A 19,659-nucleotide genomic window follows, 5' to 3' on the forward strand; every position below is an offset into this window, starting at 1 on the left:
TATTTCTGTAAACGCTTCCCACAGGGTTACTCCTTTACAAATCAACGTTGTCAATGCAGCGAGATCATTTCTGTGTTGAGATTCAGCTGTCACAGAACAGTTTAAAACTGTCAAAATTCAACCCCAAATAATTTTGTCTGCTAATAGTTCATAAATACACGTTGCTAAAATGAAGAGATAATAGTACTTGAAAGCAAATTTGACAGATGCAAAAGAGGAGTGAGAAGATCTGGATTATTCGCCCAGCTCTACCACAAGGAGACTCTGAGAAAGTCAGTTAATTTCTCTGTATCTGAGTCATTTGTAAGAATGAGATTATGCTGAATGATATTTAAGATATCTTGCTGTTTTAAGTGAGATGACTGAATACCTACTGAAATATAAAGCTCCAATATCCAACGTCGCCAAGATCGTGGTAAAATTGGTATATTCAGGACACAGCTACAATCCCCTTGGAAAGCAAGATGCCAATGTACAGCAAGAATCATAAACAATTTCATATCCTTTGACTTAGTAATTTAACTCATACAGTACTTTACCCTAAGAAATAAGTCAATGGAAGCAAAAAGACATATACAAATGAAAACGCACATTTCAGTGCTAGCTTCAGAGGAAAAATTGTTATCAATTTAAATGTTCATGTTTTAGAGGGATGTCTTATTAAATAAACATACAGAACAATACAAATGTCATACTGCTATCAAAAAGGATAAATATGGAAGTCATGCAAAATCAATTAAAATCTTACCAATACTATCAAATGAAAACAGACAAAAGAGCAGATATGTACCCTGATGTCAACTTTATAAAAGGTGGATAGATGTGCAAGGTCACAGGAAAACTCAAAATAGTTATGTTATAGTTAGGCTCATTGTTTTTAAAATATTTTCACTGTTTTTAATGAATATTGTTTTCCATTAACACATATATTTTATCACTTAATCAATTATTTAAAAATGTCTCAAACCCTGCCTTAGTTTGACGGAAAAATGCATTTTCGAGTTTCTGCTTAAATCTCCTGAGTAATTTTTGTTGGCTGACACATTATTCATGACATTATTCTTGCGGAGTGATTTTTACTCTTTACTATGTAATTCTTATACTCCTTTCCCTCACCTAAGAGGATTCCGAAAAAGATCTGTCATCTAATCTCGCCTTGTAAGACTTGTAATGACTGCCTTGTAATGCTAATATTTGGCAACTGCCTGACCCAGGAGCCAACATTTTTCCCATAACCCCGACCCACGGGTGCCTCTACAGAAACCACAAAGTTGCTATTACCCTCTCCACAGAGTGGAGGGTGGTTTCGTATTCCAAATTTTTGGAGCTCTACAGCAGGACATCTTATCTTTTCAGGGGTCTTAGGATACCCTTCTGGTTCACTTGGGAAAGCTGCCCCCAAGCAGCCCTGTGCTAGGACCCTCCCTTTATATAAGGGCTTTTACATCCTCCTTCGTTCCTTAGAAATGGTCTCTTACTAGTAGGTCTTCACTTATAATACCTGGGAAGGATTGCAGAGCCAATGAATTAAAAATATGATTCTACGTCTCATGTGTGCCAATGAATGCCCTCATTAAAGCAGAATGAGTGAGATGAGATTGGTTTCAAAGCTTTCCATCCCTTTGCCCCAGAGCCACCGAGGCCAGGCACTGAAAGGATGCACAGTAAAATTAAATATCTAAAAATTCATCTTTAATTAACAGAATTGGATTAAAGCTAGACACCACCGCATTTCATATGAGAAATGGCTGAGCTAGCTTCCAAGTGCTCTAATTCAATTAGGACGCAGTGAGTGACACTCGGACGGGAAAGGTTAATTGGGGGCGCCAGAACGCAATCATTCCTTACCTAACCAGTCATTAAACTTCTTAACCTCTGAGGGCAGTCCCAGCTCGGTGAAATCGCCTGTGTGGAGAAGGATGTCCCCATAAGGCATCTGGATACCATCTGTTCTGGAGTGTGTGTCTGAGATGCAGACAAACCGCGTGTGGCCCGCTGGTTTTGGAGTGTCATATGGGATGGGGTCGACCCTAAAGTAGACATAACAGATCCCATAACAGTTAAACATATTAGAACCCTCGTAATTGTCATCGCACATACACATTGACTGTTATCCGTGAACACACCCAGACAAACCGATGCAAAGACAGAAGGGCCCATTGTAACAAGGAACGCTTCTGGGTGCAAAGGAGACAGCATCTCCCGTCTACAAACCCACTGGGCAAATTCAAAGAGTCTTACTTACCTGGTAGGAAAATTAAAAGGCCAGACTCTCTTACACGTAGAGTCAGAAATAACTCAGGAAATTGAGAGAGTGATTAATGGTGAAGTTTAGGGATATCGAACCCAACTGGGGAAGTAAAATGATGCTCTTTCCTCTCTCATCAAGCTCCAATGGATCCCACTACTCATTAGGAAATGGATAACTAATTTATTCCTCCTTAAACATGCATAACTTAAGCAATGAACTAATTTATGAAGAACATTCTGCACATGCTTTGCCAACTGAGATGTGAAGAGTCATAGTACTTGTATTTGATTTCCTTTCTAGAACCATTCAACACCTTTTATCTTCTTGTTTTCGCAGGGAGATTCACAAATCAAATTGTGGGCACTGAAGGTGATGCCGAAGTAACAGGGCTTTTTAAATAAAACACTGGATGTTCCAACAACTCTGTCCAGCTCCTTCTCTACCACCATGAATTATCTGCTGTCCCAGTTACACCTTAGGTTACTTGGAATGCTCCAACGCCTTGGGCAAAGATTCTATTCAGTACAAATAGTAAACCTTTTAATGGGTGTGTATAGATCTACATATGCATTAATATATGTTCAGTTTTGGAGACCTAAGCACTGTGAAATTACCACTAGGGCACAAGAATCAAAAGGCAAAATGATCCACCTGAAGCAAAGAAAGTGAAACAGAACATTCTCATTTAATTGAGTGTAACAAAGTGTGCTAAATAAACTTGGTAAAGAAATGCAAATCTGACTCTTCAAGCATACAGTTTTAATTATTTAAGGGGTTTATAGCAGAGTTAAGGGTGCGTTAACTATATTAACTCTACACTGACAGCTTCCTGTAATTTCTCTGCAGGAAGGTACACTGACGTTGGATTATGGATGAAAAGAAGCAGTTACCAATGCAACGAAAAGGTCGCAAGAGAAGCAAATACACAATGTGGAGATGAGAGCGTAAAACGTTAAATAAGGAACAATATTTCATATCACCGCCCCACCCTGGGTCATTAAAATGCAGCAGAGAACACAGGGAAAGCTCAACGCAAGATTCCCTGCACATGTTTCCTCTAAAGCCTCTGTTTAATTTTTTGTTCCTTTTTCCACTTTTTAAAAAAGAAACAATCTGTTTGAACAATGGCAGTTTTCGTGAAGGAAATAAAGACATCAGTATATAACCTGGATAGTACTGCGTTTCTTTAATGGTTAATCTTTTAATTTTATTTTATCTTTGTCAGAGAAGAAGGAAAGTAAGGAAAAAGAAAGGAGAGCTAGAAGAAGAAAGAAAGGACGGAGGGACTGTGAACTGGTGAACGCAGCAAGTCTCATTGGAAACCCGAAAAGAAAGTTTAACTTCTGCAAAAAAAAAAAAAGGATTTTTCCTGTAAAGGTTAGAAATTAACAATGCTGTTATCATGGAGAAAATTCACTAATCCACTGAGATCTCATGAGTAACCTGGAAACCCTCATGATTATATCCAATGTTGATTTTTTTAATATATATAAGGACTTCCCTGGTGGTCCAGTGGCTAAGAGTCTGCACTCCCAACGCAGGGGGTTCAATCCCTGGTCAGAGAACTAGATCCCACATGCCGCAACTAAGAGTTCATATGCCACAACTAAAAGACCCACATGACGCAACTAAAGATCTCACATGCGGCAATGAAGATCCCGTGTACCGCAACTAAGACCCAGCACAGCCAAATAAATAAATAAAACTAAATAAATATTAAAAATAAAATATATATTAAAATGTTTGTCTGCCTTTCCATTACTGAGACTCTATTATACTCGGTCTCAGTGATTCTAATTGTATCAATTGATATTGCCTATCTTCTTTTCTTTTTTTTGCGGTACGCCGGCCTCTCACCGCTGCCACCCCTCCCGCTGCGGAGCACAGGCTCCGGATGCGCAGGTCCAGCAGCCATGGCTCACGGGCCCAGCCGCTCCGCGGTATGTGGGATCCTCCCGGACCGGGGCACGAACCCGTGTCCCCTGCATCAGCAGGTGGACTCTCAACCACTGCGCCACCAGGGAAGCCCCTATATTGCCTATCTTCTAAAAGTAGTTTTCCCAGGGAATGAAGAACTGTTCCCTGCCGCAGCAGACTGTGTCACCCTCTGAAAGTGATACGTAATATTCTATTCTTATACCTAAAGTTAAGATACTCGCCAGACTGGGACTGTGCACATGAATACTGAAACCACCAACATCTGAATGAAACCACTGGACTTTATATGAATAAAGTCAATATTTATATATCTTTATTTTCCAGTTCAGTTCTCATCCTGATGGTAAAGCATAGACAATCCCGTTTCTTTCTTTCCACAACTCAGCTAAGCTATGGGCACAACTACTGCATAGAAATCCTTTAGGAGTCCATCTGAATTTATCAGAGGGACATCAGAGTCATCATTTTGAATTTATAAAGCAGAAGGGAGCACAGATATATGCTATGAACCTCTTCAGTTTAGAGAAGTGAATCATCATGTGGTACATGATATGTTTTTTAGCTCTCTGCTGGGAGATCACTTTCTATGACTATTGAAACACCAGTCAAATTTTTGAGTGGCTTCAACATCCTTCCCCATCTTCCTGCCTCCTCCAGAGAAACACTCAAATGTCCAACATCATTAACAGTGAAATAAAGGCCAAAGGATAAAAAAAAAAAAAAAGAGGGGAGAGGAAGAACGAAGAAAACTGTGTCTTGTCAGCTTTCAGCTGAAATAAAACAATAAGTCAGAGGGACACAGGAGGGCTGAGAGGGCCCACCCGTCAACACCACCAACCTGATGTCATCAAAGAGAAACAATTAGTAGATGTTGGGGAGAGATATGGAGGGTTGACTCAAGGTCGAAGATTGGGGAATTGGGGGATATAAAGATGCAGATACAGAATTTACATACATCCCCTGACCCAGAGACACTGATGTTCTTTGTTACGCACAGGACTAAGTACAGGAAGGCAAGATGGTGCAGCCTGTCAGAGCCACACTGAATAACATGACAAATATCACCTGGGAGGTCATAGGAACGAAGGCATTTCCACCCAAAGGCATTCAGAGCTGAAAATAAGATATCTAGTAGAGTAGGCAAGTTGCCATGGATATAATGAAAGTTGAGACAACCCTAGGGAAACGACTATTTCCAAATTGGGCATTAGGCAAACGCCTTGAAAAAGGCAAGACAGCCAAACATTTTCCTGTGAAAGCAAGTTTAAGGGAGACCCTGACTGCTATGGGCAGATCTACCTGTTCACATTGTGGGAAGACCCTCCCGTTGCATTTTCCTTCTTAGTTAACAGCCTTACCGCTTACCGCTTATGCTGCTGACTTCTCACATGACCTAACATTTCCCCTAGGGAATCATGTCAAATATCCTAGCAAGTGAGTCTCTTACCAAGGCAATCTAACCCCCAGAGCTAGATTCAAATAGCAGACTGAGATTTGCACGTACATCTGAGTACACCCAGGGGAAAACAAGATGACATGGGAAGATGAGAAGAAAACACAGCATCATAAAATCCCAGAGCTGGACAAAACCTTAGGGAGCATCGGGTTCAATTCTTCATATGAAGCTTGAATCTCCTCTATCCCTTCCCTGCCTAGCTGACATAAATTTTCTCTCCAGCGTTTCCAGAGAAGGGGAGCTCCTGAGTCCCCTCTCCTCCCCCAGGGCAGCCCATTCTGGTTATTGATAGCTCTACTTGCTAGAAAGTTTCCGATCCAGAAACTCTGAGAAAGCTGAGCGTGGTCCAAAGAGACTTGGCCTGGAGCCTGAAGACTGAGTAACAATTTGGCTGAGCTATTTGCTTCAGGCAAGTTATTTCATTCTTTTAGCCTCAATTTTCCCCTCATCTGTAAAATGGGAATAATAATGCCTAGTCTATGATATTACTATAAGGATATAAATTGTCAGACACTAGGACTGGCACACAGCACATGCTCTGAAAGTAAAGATGCAGAATGACGTAAGGGTGGGGGCATGTTTGGCTACAAAGCCAGACAATCTGGCTCTGAATCCCACTCCACATTTATTAACAGCGTGACACCAAGCAATGTGCTTAATTCCTGTGCCTTGGTTTCCTTACCCATAAAATGAGTATACAAATAGTACCTGCCATGAGGTACTCATAGGACTGCCACGAGGATGAAAAAGAATAATGTACAAATAGGGTACTCAAGAATAATGTACTTAGAACAGTGCCTGACACACAGCAGACAATAAATGCTAGGGTTTTTGGGTTTTTTTTTTAATTCAGTGGTAGTATTTTTACTACTATTATTAGTAGTAGTTAGTTTCTCTGACCTCCATCTCTCCTTCTGTTACAAGGAGATAATAACAGCTACCACACGACTTGGTGAAATTAAAGGAGATCACATGAACAACAGCAGCACAGCGCTGGGCACATGATCCAGTCAAGAAAAACATTCACTTCCTTCCTGTCACTTCCTTCTTAATCCTAGTTCTGCACTCTGAAATAGCAAAGGAGAATTCAGTCCCTTTTCCGTTTGACAATTCTTCAAATATTTGAGGACATGTATTACAATCCCCTGAAATCTTCCCTAACCTAGTGGAGCGGCCACATTTTCTTTCATTTTTCCTTGCGTGATAGGATGTCAAGTGTCCCCAGAATCCTAGTGACCTCCTGAGTACAATCTGATTGGTCAGAACCGCCCCCCCCATCTGTAGTGTCAGAATTCATGGGCCACGTGGATTCATGGGCCAGTGAGCTGTTTATCCGAGACAAATGCTAGTACAGGCGATGGAGAACCAACAGAGCTGGACGCCCTGGAGGACTTTCCTAGGGGAGGCCTGAGTTAACATCTTAAACGGTTTTCCAATTAAGTCTCCAAGTTTTGTGCCAAGCCTCAAATCTTGTTCTTAAAGCTTGATTGTCAAATGTTTATATACCCCATGGCCTATTCAAACAAATAAAACATTCTCATTTATTCCATCTTGACCCATTAGAGTTTTTTACCCATAAAAAACTAATATGATAATATTATTGCTTACACTACGGAATCCTCTTCTGGCCATATTTGATATTTTTTCCAATAACAAATGTACACAGTGTTGCAAGTCCTATTGACAGATCTTCAGAAAAGCTGTAATCATGTGGTTTGTTATGACATGGATTTCTTCTTTAGGCCGAGAGTGCAGTAAAAGCCTATTGTACACAATTAGCTTATAATTCAGCGTCAGGGTAGACTATAACCCTTACAAAACATTTGAACAGGATTTCTATGTATTTATCATCCCCCATTCCACTTGAAAACCCCAATGTTGTGCTTATGCATTCCACTGACTTTAAAAAGTTTTCGAATGTGACATTAAAGCTTTCATTTTTACCCTGAAAATTCAGATGGCATGAGAGTTAAAATTAGGTTTGTGATGTTACACCATCCTCCCTAGACATAAGAATTCAGTCCCTTCTCCACTTGACTGTTTGATAAAGATATGCAAAACCTGCCAGCAAAACAATGAATAAATAAATACCAGGCTTAAGTTAGTACAGTGACAGAATTTTTAGATTGGAAGGGCTTCAGAGATGATCTAATCCTGTGTTTCTCTTCTTTGAATATCCTCTTCACAGTTTTTGCCTTTCTGTGTATACTATTACTTAATTTTTGTTAAGCGTCTTACAGCTTTTACACAATTTTTTTTTAGTTTTGCCCTAAACAGTATCATCTATGAAGTCATGACATGGATACACGTATTTTTCAATGACACGTTAAAAGAAATACGTAAGTACTAAAATTTTTTCAGGTTTGTCCACTCTACAGAACTAGAACTCAAGTTTTCTAACTTCCAATTCACTTCTCTTTCTACCAACTTAATTTTGGAACCTAAAAATATACCTGCACTTGGAGAAAAAGATGATAAAAATTATAAAATGAGAGCAGATCAACCATCTAAACTCTTGTAGCCATTAATATCTAGAGAGACTGCTCAAAATTATTTGAATTAATTGTCAAAACTATCCAAGTTTTAGGGCTCCATACACTGACACCCTCAATTCTTATGTACATTATCCAGTTGAATGGAGTCTCTTAAAACTTCAAAAACCACATGTTATAGTTCATAGGGAAAATAAGCAATATAAAATTTGATTTTTAGAATATTGGTAAAGATAAAGAGTGTTCCTCATTCTCAGAGATGTCAAGTCAGACTGATTGTGAATGTTTCCAAATACAGGTGTCGTTAGAGGGGCTACTTTAGTTGAGAGACAAGCCTCATTAAAAAAAGCTCTGGTTGTGGTGTCCAGGGCCTTCCTACACCCCAACTACATTGGTCATCAATTAGCTATGTGACCCTGGGCAAGTCACTTTCCCTCCTATAGCCTCTGTTCTTCAAGTATGAAAAGAGGGGCAGGACCAAATGATGCCCAGATGACTAGCTGCTTCGTTCCTACACCACTAGGAATCTGTGCAAGACCTCAGAAACAAGTCAGTCTTGCAAGCAGCTTAAAGCATGTTCTTTCTCTTTGCAATTTTACTTTCTGGTCTCCAGACAATGCAAAGGTGAACACAGTCCAGATCCATCCAAATATAATCAGTATTAGCCAGACCTTATATATAAAGACAAGTGAAACTGCAATTTAGGGCCATAGATGGAGCTCCCAGGTATTTCTAGTGTAAAAGAGAACAAAGAAGCCAGAATCCCAGTTACCACAATAAAACAAAAATTAAAGGATGTGGGATTTAAGTAGTTCCTTCAGAAATGGGGCTGTTCTTGTTTTGCTACAACTCTGAGCTGGTAAAACTCTCCCAGTTTACCCAGCATGCCCCACAACAGTAACGGTGCTGCAACACAGTAAGGAAGCATAACAGAACCAGAGGCATAAATACACTCACATTTGTACCGAGGGCACTGCTTTCCTTTAACTGCTGAACTGCTGTATCAGCACTGTTCTACTACCAACTAATTAGAGCTAACAAAGCCCACTGCACGGAGTGTATCTCGTGTCTCATCTATTTTTTCCTAGTACAAAAGTACAGCACTGACATTCAATGAATATTAAGTGGTAACAATTTAATTCTTCACGCACTGCACGCGATAGGAATTCCTGGTCCTTCTGTTGGTCCCACTGGAGGGGTTTTGGTGCCCGTCAGGCTAGCTACTGTAGGAGCCACTGAAGCCTCTCAGATGGCATATGGTTGGGTCATAAGTATCCCACTGGAGATGTGTTGTCTGGGGTTAAATGTTTCCTATTCTTTTAAGCTAACAACCAGGTTAATCGGCTTACACTTCTGGATACTGGCCTTGCATTTGAAAAAAAAGGCACGTGACACTGTACTGAAGGCCTGTCATTCCACAGTCAGTCAGTAAGGTAGTCAGTCAGTAACGATTTCTTAAGCATCTACCTACGTGCCAGGTGCCGTGGCAAGTTCTGGAAGACAAAGAAGCAACAAGGGTGTTTCCTTTAAGGATTCTGCAGTTGATCTGTCAGTTCACAACAGGCACACCTCAGAGAGATTGTGGGTTCGATTCCAGACCACCACAATAAAGCAAATATCACAAGAATTTTTTTGGTTTCCCCGTGCATATACAAGTTATGTTTACACTATACTTTATAAAGCGTGCAATAGCATTATATCTAAAAATTTTTTTAAATGTACATCTTTAATTAAAAAAAATTCGTATTGCTAAAAAATGCTACCATCTGAGCTTCAGTGAGTTGTAATCTTTTTGCTTGGTGAAGGGTCCTGCCTCGATGCTGATGGCTGTTGACTGATCACGATAGTGGCTGCTGAAGGCTGGGGTGTGGCTGTGGCAATTTCTTAAAATAAGACAACAATGAAGTTTGTCGCATCTACTGATTCTTCCTTTCACAAATAATGTCTCTGTAGTATGCAATGCTGTTTGATAGCATTTTATCCACAGTAAGACTTCTTTCAAAACTGGAGTCAGTCCTCTCAAACCCTGCCACTGTTTTAATCAGCTAAGTTTATATGATATTCTAAATCCTCTGTTGTCATTTCAACAGTCTTTACAGCATGTTCACCACATGCTGTAGTGGAGATGGAGTAGATTCCATCTCAATAAACCATTTCCTCTGCTCATCCATAAGAAGCAACTCTTCATCCATTAAAGTTTTATCATGAAATTGCAGCAATTCAGTCACATTTTCAGGCTCCACTTCTAATTCTAGTTCTCTTGGTATTTCCTCATATGCAGTTACTTCCTCCACCGAAGTCCTGAACCTCTCAAAGTCATCCATGAAGGTTGGAATCCACTTCTTCTAAACTCTTGTTACTGTTAATATTTTTACCTCTTCTCATGAAACACAAGTGTTCTTAATGGCATCTAGAACAGTGAATCCTTTCCAGAAGGTTTTCAATTTACTTTGCCCAAATCCATGACAGGAATCACTATCTGTGGCAGCTACAGCCATACAAAATGTATTTCTTACAATGACTCCTTGATCCACAAACTTGAATGGATGCTGTGTTAGCAGGCATGAAAACAACATGAATCTCGTCGGGCATGTCCATCAGAGCTCTTGGCAGACCAGGTGCATTATCAATGAGCAGTCATATTCTGAAAAGAAGGTTTTGTTTTGTTTTGTTTCTGAGCAGTAAGTCTCAACACTGGGCTTAAAATATTCAGTAAACCATGTTATAAACATATGTGCTGTCATCCAAGCTTTGTTGTTCTATTTATAGAGCACAGGGAGAGTACATTTAGTATAATTCTTAAGGGCCCTAGGATTTTTGGAATGCTAAAGGAGCACTGGCTTCAACTCAAAGTCACCACTTGCATTAGCCCCTACCAAGAGAGTCAGCCTGTCCTTTGAAGGTTGAAGTCAGGCATTGACTTCTCCTCTCTAGCTATGGAAACCCTAGATGGCGTTTCTTCCAATATAAGGCTGTTTCACCTACATTGAAAATCTGTTGTTTAGTGCAGCCACCTTCATTAATTATCTCAGCTAGATCTTCTGGATAACTTGTGGTGGTTTCTGCATCAGCACTTGCTGCTTCACCTTGTGCCTTTGTGTTATGGAGACATCTTTTCTTAAGCTTCACGAACCAACTTTTGCTAGCTCCAAACTTTTCTTCTATGACTTCCTTACCTCTCTCAGCCGTCAAAGAATTAAAGAGGGTTAGGGCCTTGCTCTGGATTAGGCTTTCGCTTAAAGGAAAGCGAAAGCCTAATCTTGCTGGTTGGATCTTCTATCCAGACCGCTCAGCAATAAGGCTGTTACACTCTTATCATTTATGTATTCAGTGGAATAGCACTTTTCAATTCTTTCAAGAATTTTTCTTTGCATTCACAACTTGGCTAAGTGTTTGGTGCAAGAGGCCTAGCTTTCAGCCTATCTTGATTTTCGACATGCCTTCCTCACTAAGCTTAATCACTCCTAGCTTTTTATTTGAAGTGAGAGACGTGCGACTCTTCCTTTCACTTGAACACTTAAAGGCCATTGCAGGGTTACTAACTGTTGTAATTTCAATACTGTTGTGTCTCAGGGAATAATAGGGAGACCAGAGGAGGAGAGAAAAGGGGAATGGCTGGTTGGTGGAGCAGTCAGAATACACAAAACATTTATCAATTAAGTTCCCTGTCTTATACGGGGCATGGTTTGTGGTGTGCCATAACAATTACAATAGTTACATCAATGATCACTGATCACAGATCACTATGACAAGTAAAATAATAATGAGAAAGTTTGAAACATTGTAAGAATTTACAAAATCTGACACAGAGACACAAAGTCACCAAATGCTGCTGGAAAATTGGTGCCAATAGACTTGCTCAATGCAGGGTTGCCACAAACCACCAATTTGTAAAGAACACAGTAACTGCAAAGCGCAATAAAGTGAAGCACAATAAATCTAGGTATGCCTGTCTTCAACAAATGTTTATTGGCCTGCCTGATTCCTGCTCAGTCATTTAGTTATTTCTCAGGCATTTGTTAAGCGCCTTCTCTGAACCAAAGATTGTGCTAAGCGCTGGGGAGACAGCTAAAGCCAAGTCCCAGATGGTCTCTGCGATATGTAAACAGGTGATTTATGAAACAATTTGCAAAGTACTATAATCAAGGATGTGCATGGTACTGTGGGGTAAAGGAGAAAATGCCTGGCATTGCTTGAGGGCTAGGAAGGACAGGGGACATTACAGTGGGCATGGAATACAAGGTACAGTGTCAATTTCAAATGCCTGGGACAAAGGATCTTAGGCTCAGAAAGAAGAGGCATGAGAGTGGCCTAAAACTGGAATTTGAATTGGGATTTAAACAAGCACAGGACTTGGAAAGTCAGGCAGAAAAGAAGGGCTGTCCAGGGAACAGTGGGCACTGTGTGCAAACACTGAGCTTACTCAGGGACCTGTGAGTGAAGAAGCATGGCCAGAGCACAGTCGCTGTGTCAATGAGCAGTGGGAGGTTTGAAAGGCTGGTGGCATTGGGGATCACACCACAGAGAGCCAGACTGTGGGACCTGAACCAGTCCTGGAGGCTGTGGGAAACTTCCTCCTCCTTCACTCATTGAAAGGTGCAAGGGGCCACAAAGAAAGCTGGCTTTAGGAAAACTGATGTGGCCCCTGCAGGATGTGAGGGTGATGGGGATGGGGGTGGGGGAGGCATTAAAGGAAAGGAGGCTGACTTGAAATTAACTGTAAAAATCTAGGCATATGATGATAAAGCCAAGCCCAGTGAAAACAGAAAGGAGAGGATATGAAGGAAAGGCAATAGAAACCTGATGATAGGGCTTCCCTGGTGGCGCAGTGGTTGAGAATGTGCCTGCTAATGCAGGGGACACAGGTTCAAGCCCTGGTCTGGGAGGATCCCACATGCCGCGGAGCAACTAGGCCCGTGAGCCACAACTACTGAGCCTGCGCGTCTGGAGCCTATGCTCCACAACAAGAGAGGCCGCGATAGTGAGAGGCCCGCGCACCGCGATGAAGAGTGGCCCCCGCTTGCCACAACTAGAGAAAGCCTTCGCACAGAAACGAAGACCCAACACAGCAAAAATAAATAAATAAATTACTAAACTTCTACCCCCAACATCTTCTTTAAAAAAAAAAAAAAAGAAAAGAAACCTGATGATATTACAAACAGAAACTATCATGAGTATACTGTAAACGAGGACTGGAGAAGTAGTCAAAAATGAACTACAACATCCTACATGATTACAGCTCCTGTAGCTTCATCCTGTCCCCATTTTTTATCACTAGTCTTATGCTACAGACTGACTGTCTGTGTCCTGCCCTAAAATTCATATGTTGAAGCCCTAATACGATAGTATTTGGAGGTGGAGCCTTTGGGAGGTAACTAGGTCAAGAGGGTGGAACCCTCATGAATGGAATTAGTGGCCTTATAAAAAGAGACAGAAGAAAGATGACCTTGACAGAGCAAGAAGGCAGCCATCTACAAGCCAGGAAGGGGGCTCTCACCAGGAACTAAATTGGCTGCCACCTTGATTGTGGGCTTCCCAGCCTCTGGAATCATAAGAAATAAATGTTTGTTGTTTAAGCCACCCAGTGTATAGTATTTGTGATACCAGCTGACTAAGACATCTGGATACTGACATAGAATTTTTTGGCTGAAAATAACGATGGTAATGACGAGGAGCAACAGCAACACTTTTCACTTCAAAGCCAGGTGTGTGATGCCCTTCATCTTGGCAGTGTTCATTTAATCCCTACAGCAGGTAGGCCCTGTCTTTCTCCCATTTTATACACGAGAAACCTGAGACTCAGATTAAGCAGAGGCACAAGGCCAGTAGGTGGCTCTGTCCCAAGCTGACCGCTCAGTGTCTGCTCTGTCATCCGCCAGCTTACAACCTCCTCTTACACAACACAACACACAGAGATATAAGAGCAGACTCTGTCCTAAAATGGGGCACACATTTTTTTAATTAATAATTAATCATTACAATTACAACCTCAAGAACAAAATGTGGGTCATTTTTGAACACTGGATCCACCTGAAAACATGTCTTCAAATGGCTCAGTCCAGTAGAAACAATGTTAAGAGACATTAAAAAACACAACCATTTACTTTTTAAATGTTGGGGGGATATTCATGAGAAGATGTTGGATCTAACTGATAAAAAGGGGTTTTTTTCTTGTATTAAAACTCTGCCAAAGGAAACCAAATTCTATTGTGTTTTCCTACTTCCCAACTCATCAAAGCCAAGTTTTCCAAGTCTTAATGTCTCACAAGTAGCTGTTAATGGAATTCATTATTTAGTTAATTGCGCTTATCAGAAGTGCAGGTAACTTCATATTTGCATGGCTAATGGGCCTTCTTTAAAGTGTGTAGCCAGATGTTGGGTTTTAATGGTCCTTAATGTTTTTTCCAACTTTGGGTTGAGTTTATTGACTTACTTTCAAAATATCAGTTGTCCCTAAGGCAGAAAGACCATTTTTAGCTACATATGGGACATCACGTAAGTCCATTTCAAGACAACTGCTTATTTGTAAGGCAACTTAACATGATGCCAACATCTAAAGACCTTTCAAAACTAATCCAATACAATAATTTTCAGACTCAATATATGTTACTCTGGAGACTGATTGGTGACAATGAGAGAACTTTTTTACCTTACATCTTTATCTTCTGCTGAAATAGCTAGTCTACTATTCAACCATAGAAATTACATAGTTCCCACACAATGGTAGAATCAATAGAGGACTACTTCCCTCTCCGGCAGTGAGTACTTACTACCTTGGGTAGAGTATTTCACAGTTTACATTCCCCCATGGTTATCTCAGGGTTGGTGTATCCAAGGTACAGACGTGGTGGGTAACTTGCCCATGATCACCCGGCTAGTACGTGGTAGAGAAAACATTAAAATCTAGGTCTGACTGCATATCCAGTAGTCGATTTACTTTGAATAATAACAAAGAGAAATGCCCTCTCCCATGTTACAACTTCAGCTTAGCATTGACCAACCTCTGCCCAGGTTTCCCTGTTCAGTGACATTGGCAAGGTCTACCAATAGGTGTGACTAGCAATTAGTCCTTCACCCCAAGCTTCTGAGTTAGGCATTTTAATCATTTAGTCCAGGGTCAGCAAGCTGTAGCCCAAAGGTAAAATCCAGCCCAGTGCATGTTTTTAGAAAGAAAGTTTTACTGGAACACAATTATATTATTTGTTTAAATATTATTATGGCTGCTTTTGAGCTACAACAGCAGAGTTTCACAGTTATGACAGATGCCATATGGCCTGCAAAGCCTAAAATATTTACTATCTGGACCTTAACAGGAAAGTCTGTCCACTCCTGATTTTGTCACTCAACATTCATTAAGCAACAACTACATGACACTTTATTACTACTAATAATACCTGAAATTTAGTAGTATCTACTATGTGCCAGGGGCTTTTCCTGTATTATTACATTTAATCCCCTCAAGATCTTTCTCTGCAGGATTCATGTGTGTGTACACGCACACACCTGCCAAGCATGTGAACTTTTTTGTATTCCTTCCAAATTTTATTCAAGGTCACACAAGTAAGCTTGGTACTTTGGATTCAGAGCCTATCTAAACCACGAGCTTCTGCCCTTTGCTATGGAATACTGTTTCTCAAAGGTACAGGGAAAAATTTAAGACTGGAGTGAGCATCCTTTTCATGGAATGATAAAGCCTCCAGGCATTATCTGATCCCACAGGGATATAGGCCTTAGTCTGTGGGCTATTATACAACTTTGTAACTTGTAGATAAGTGAAGGCAATGCAAATAATTCTTATCTACAGATGCAAATAAATTCTGTCCAGTGGATGTTCAATTGACTCCTCCCCTCCAGTTTTGCATCCATTTGTGAATTCATTTCAACATTCTTTTATTCTATATAAATTTGTGGTCCTCCTATAAATCTGTTATAACAAATTTCTTGGTTCCCTTGTTTATTAATGAGGTATATAAAATTTTTAACAAGTATTCATTTTATATCTGGGTGAGAGTCAGAATTTTTAAGAATTATTCTTTTACAAGGGTTGTCATTTTTACCATCTTGAACCTCACATTTTTGCTGGGGAGGGCATACATACCAAACTGTAACTGATGTGACCATAAATCACATATATCTATGTAGGTCCGGGAGTCATTTATGTCACTTAGAGAATCAACAAGGCATGGGTTTAGGCCATGGCTCTGTCTCTGCGTAGCTTTGAGACCCTGGACAAGTTACTAAATTTCTCAAAGCCTCAGGTGTCTCATCTGTAAACTGGGGATAATAATAGTAGTTGCCTCATAAAGTTGACACGAAGATTAAATGACAGTTGCTTATAAAGGGACTGGTGCATATGAAGTGCTCATTAAGCGTTAGCCATCATTATTGAGAGTCTTCCAAGAAAAGGACTGATGGAAGGAATTAGTTCTATTTGGGGATGGGGAGGTCTTCACAAAGTGGGTATATTTTATCTGCGTCTTGAAGGGGCAGTAGGAGATCACCAAGCAGAGAGCTACGGTAATGTCATTCAACATAAAAGGAACACTATATTAAAAAAGAGAGAGAGAGAGGTGGGAAGGTGAGGAAGTGAGTCAGAGGGCTGAGTTTACAGGAAGGTAATTCCCTGGTAGACACTGCATTTCTAAGGTGACCTAAACTTTCCTAAAATTGTTAAAGCTTGTACCTCTCTACTTCACAGTGGTGTAAGGATTGCTAAGTCGGAATGCATTATCCAGATTCCAGTTTTCCCAAAATCTGGACAACGAATCATCATGACTACAGTTATGACTACTCACCCAGTCCAGGTACCCATCAGGAACAAGTGGTTATTTTATTCCAAACTCTATAAAAACAACAAAAGGTACTAACCAAGACTGACTGAGCCCAAAGTACAGGCCACATTTCACAGAGGCCAAACTTTATACAACGTACTTTTAACAGTTAGCTTACATTCAGTGCAAACACACACACACACACACACACACACACACACACACACACACACACACAATCTCCTAAACACCCAAGGAGATAACACACAAATCCAATTACACCGTAGTCCTTATCCTGGCCAGATCCAATTTCTTTCAGCACCTGGTTATATGTCATTTCTACATTCTTTTATTGGTCTCATGATAGTTCACATATAAAATCACCCTGTTCTATTTCAAATCAGTGACTTTCCTGGATACGTTGGATAGGGAATAAACTTCAGCTAATTCTCAGGTCTGTGTCAACATTCGCAAAAGTTTACGAGAAAGTCTTCCTCCACCTTGTTCTCGTAATACTGTCTGCTCCTTTGCACGCCTGCATATACCCATTCAAATGCTAAACTGTAGAGGGCGGTTATCTGAGGTGTGCATTCCGCAAAACTGCCTATTGTAGTGCCCTACCGGTCTGCTAAGACTGAGGCATGTCAGCTATCTCTTTCTGCTAGAGCAATGATGGATAAGATGAAAAGGAAGCTGGGCCACTTTAGTTTTCTGGAAAAAAGATAACTTCCTCAAAAAACCTTCGCCTTTTAAAAAAAGAAGGAAAAAAAAAACCTTACAGGTACTGCCTGTGCCCTATCAGATACCATCCCACCCCCAATCTCTGGAGGTTCTGCTGTGATTGTTTCAAGCTCTCTTCCTCATGAAGAGGTGACCACGTGATCACTGCCGTCTATAAAGGCTGAAGTGAGTGGACTTAGCTAAAGGGCATTGCAATAATTTTTCTCTTCCACGTCAGAAAGTTAGCCTTGCAAATTCTCTGGCTCACTGCCTGTTTTTATATCATTTTTTAGGGAGGGGTGGCCAAGGGGGCATGTTAAGTTCCAACCAGTCCCCTTCTCACTCCCGTATCAATTGCTCTTGAAAATAACAACAATAATAATAATTAAAAGATGTAGTCCCGATCAAGTCTTCAGATTTGCTTTCCAGGCAGTGCTAAAGACTTGATATTTTAATAGGCAATGCCTCCAAATGCCCGTTGTAGGAACGCAGTCTTGGCTGACAGATTAAACTTGATTAGGGTTGGAGCTGGCACTGTTGTGTACAGACGTGATTCCTGTTGGAATCTAGGGTGAGTGGTAGCCTGAGAAAGTCACTGAGAGCATTTATAACCCCCAACTACAAATCCGTTCCTGATTCCAAAGAAATTACTGTGTCTTTCCCACCCATGTTGTAGCATGTCACCATACTGGCAAACACAGTAAGAATCATGAACCCATCTCAATAAGGGCAGCGGGACTGGAAATATAATTTCTCTTTGTCCTGTAGCAAACATTTAAGAGTCAGGACAAACAGAGAGTAATTAAAATGTTTGCTACGGGACCTGCAGCCGGGCAGGGATTTGAGAATAGCCAGGAATTTTGATGTGAGTTTGCCAAAGCAAAACTTCTCTGAGTGCGCCTGGCAATTTAGCGCATAGATAATTTTTATAAATTGGTCTGAGGGGGTATGGACCAATTTGCACATATCTACACCTGATGCTTCCACAGCTTGCCAGGCTGAAGAAATGGGCTGTTTTGTTCTTTTTCTCACTCTCAAGTGAAAGAGTAAACTTGGCCAGGTCTGTCAGGGAGTTCCCTAATAACCAAAGGCCCAGCCCTCACTGGGGAAAATATGCAATAAGGCTTCCCACAGTGTCCAGTTCGGGGCTGGCTTTGTCTTGATAAGAGGTCACAAGGCAGGCGAATCTGTGAATAATGCTGCTGGGTTTCTGGATTAAAGCTTTTTTTCACAGGAGACAGAGTATAACTGACTCAACTTGTTCTCTGCAAAATGAACTCCTGTGGGAAGTTCCAGTTACAACCTAAACTCAAGTCAACTACTTTGCCCCTTCTGATCTGCTTACTGTTCCCTTCATCTTTAACTTGTATGTTGGTACAGCCCTTCACACTTTTTCCAAAAGCTGCTTCATGTATAATCTGATTTCATCCTCACCTTGTAGGTAAAAAAGACAGTATTATTATTGTCATTGGGGCCTAAGATCCAGACAGGTTGAGGGACTTGCTCACGACCACTGTTAGCAGCAGAACTGGCTCCAGGTTCCATGATTCCCAACTCCCAGTAACAAAAATAATGGCTCCCATCAGTGAATGCCAGGCACTGGGTCCTGTGCCTGAATTTTATGAATATTACTTCCTCTACTCCTTGCAAGAACCCTATAAGGTGGGTATTATTAATCCCATTTTACAAATAAGAAATACTGGGTTAATGAGGATAAGTGATCCCCCCAAGGTCAGAGATGCCATAAATGGTGAAGCCTCAATTGCAAGAGGTGTCTGTCCAACTCCTGGCTTATTCACTATTACACTGCCTCCCAGTCCAGTACTTTTTTTCTATACAAATCCAATGTTAAATTGAAGAAATACAAGTTTTCTCTAGATCTGAAGATTTCAAATATTAGGTATAACTTTTAAACACCTAATAAGCTTCTGAAATTCGAGTTTTGTCCACTTGGTTATTGTCCAACAGAAAATACCCTGAAAACCATAAAGTGCTATCTGTCATCAGGTGTTCTGACTGGTCTAAATATCA

The 19,659-nt window shown here is 40.7% G+C and overlaps 1 protein-coding gene across 3 annotated transcripts in view; it reads right to left on the reverse strand.

The window, feature by feature from the left end:
- The window catches only part of MPPED2 (metallophosphoesterase domain containing 2), a 173,966-nt gene that overhangs the window by 122,903 nt on the left and 31,404 nt on the right, over positions 1 to 19,659 (reverse strand). For all 3 annotated transcript variants that reach the window (XM_060017367.1, XM_060017366.1, XM_060017365.1), the window contains one exon: positions 1,849 to 2,030. In XM_060017367.1, the coding sequence (XP_059873350.1) occupies positions 1,849 to 2,030 (182 nt within the window). The remainder of the gene's footprint in view (positions 1 to 1,848; positions 2,031 to 19,659) is intronic.

Source organism: Delphinus delphis, chromosome 8 (genome assembly GCF_949987515.2).
Source record: "Delphinus delphis chromosome 8, mDelDel1.2, whole genome shotgun sequence".
Taxonomy (NCBI): Eukaryota; Metazoa; Chordata; class Mammalia; order Artiodactyla; family Delphinidae; genus Delphinus; species Delphinus delphis.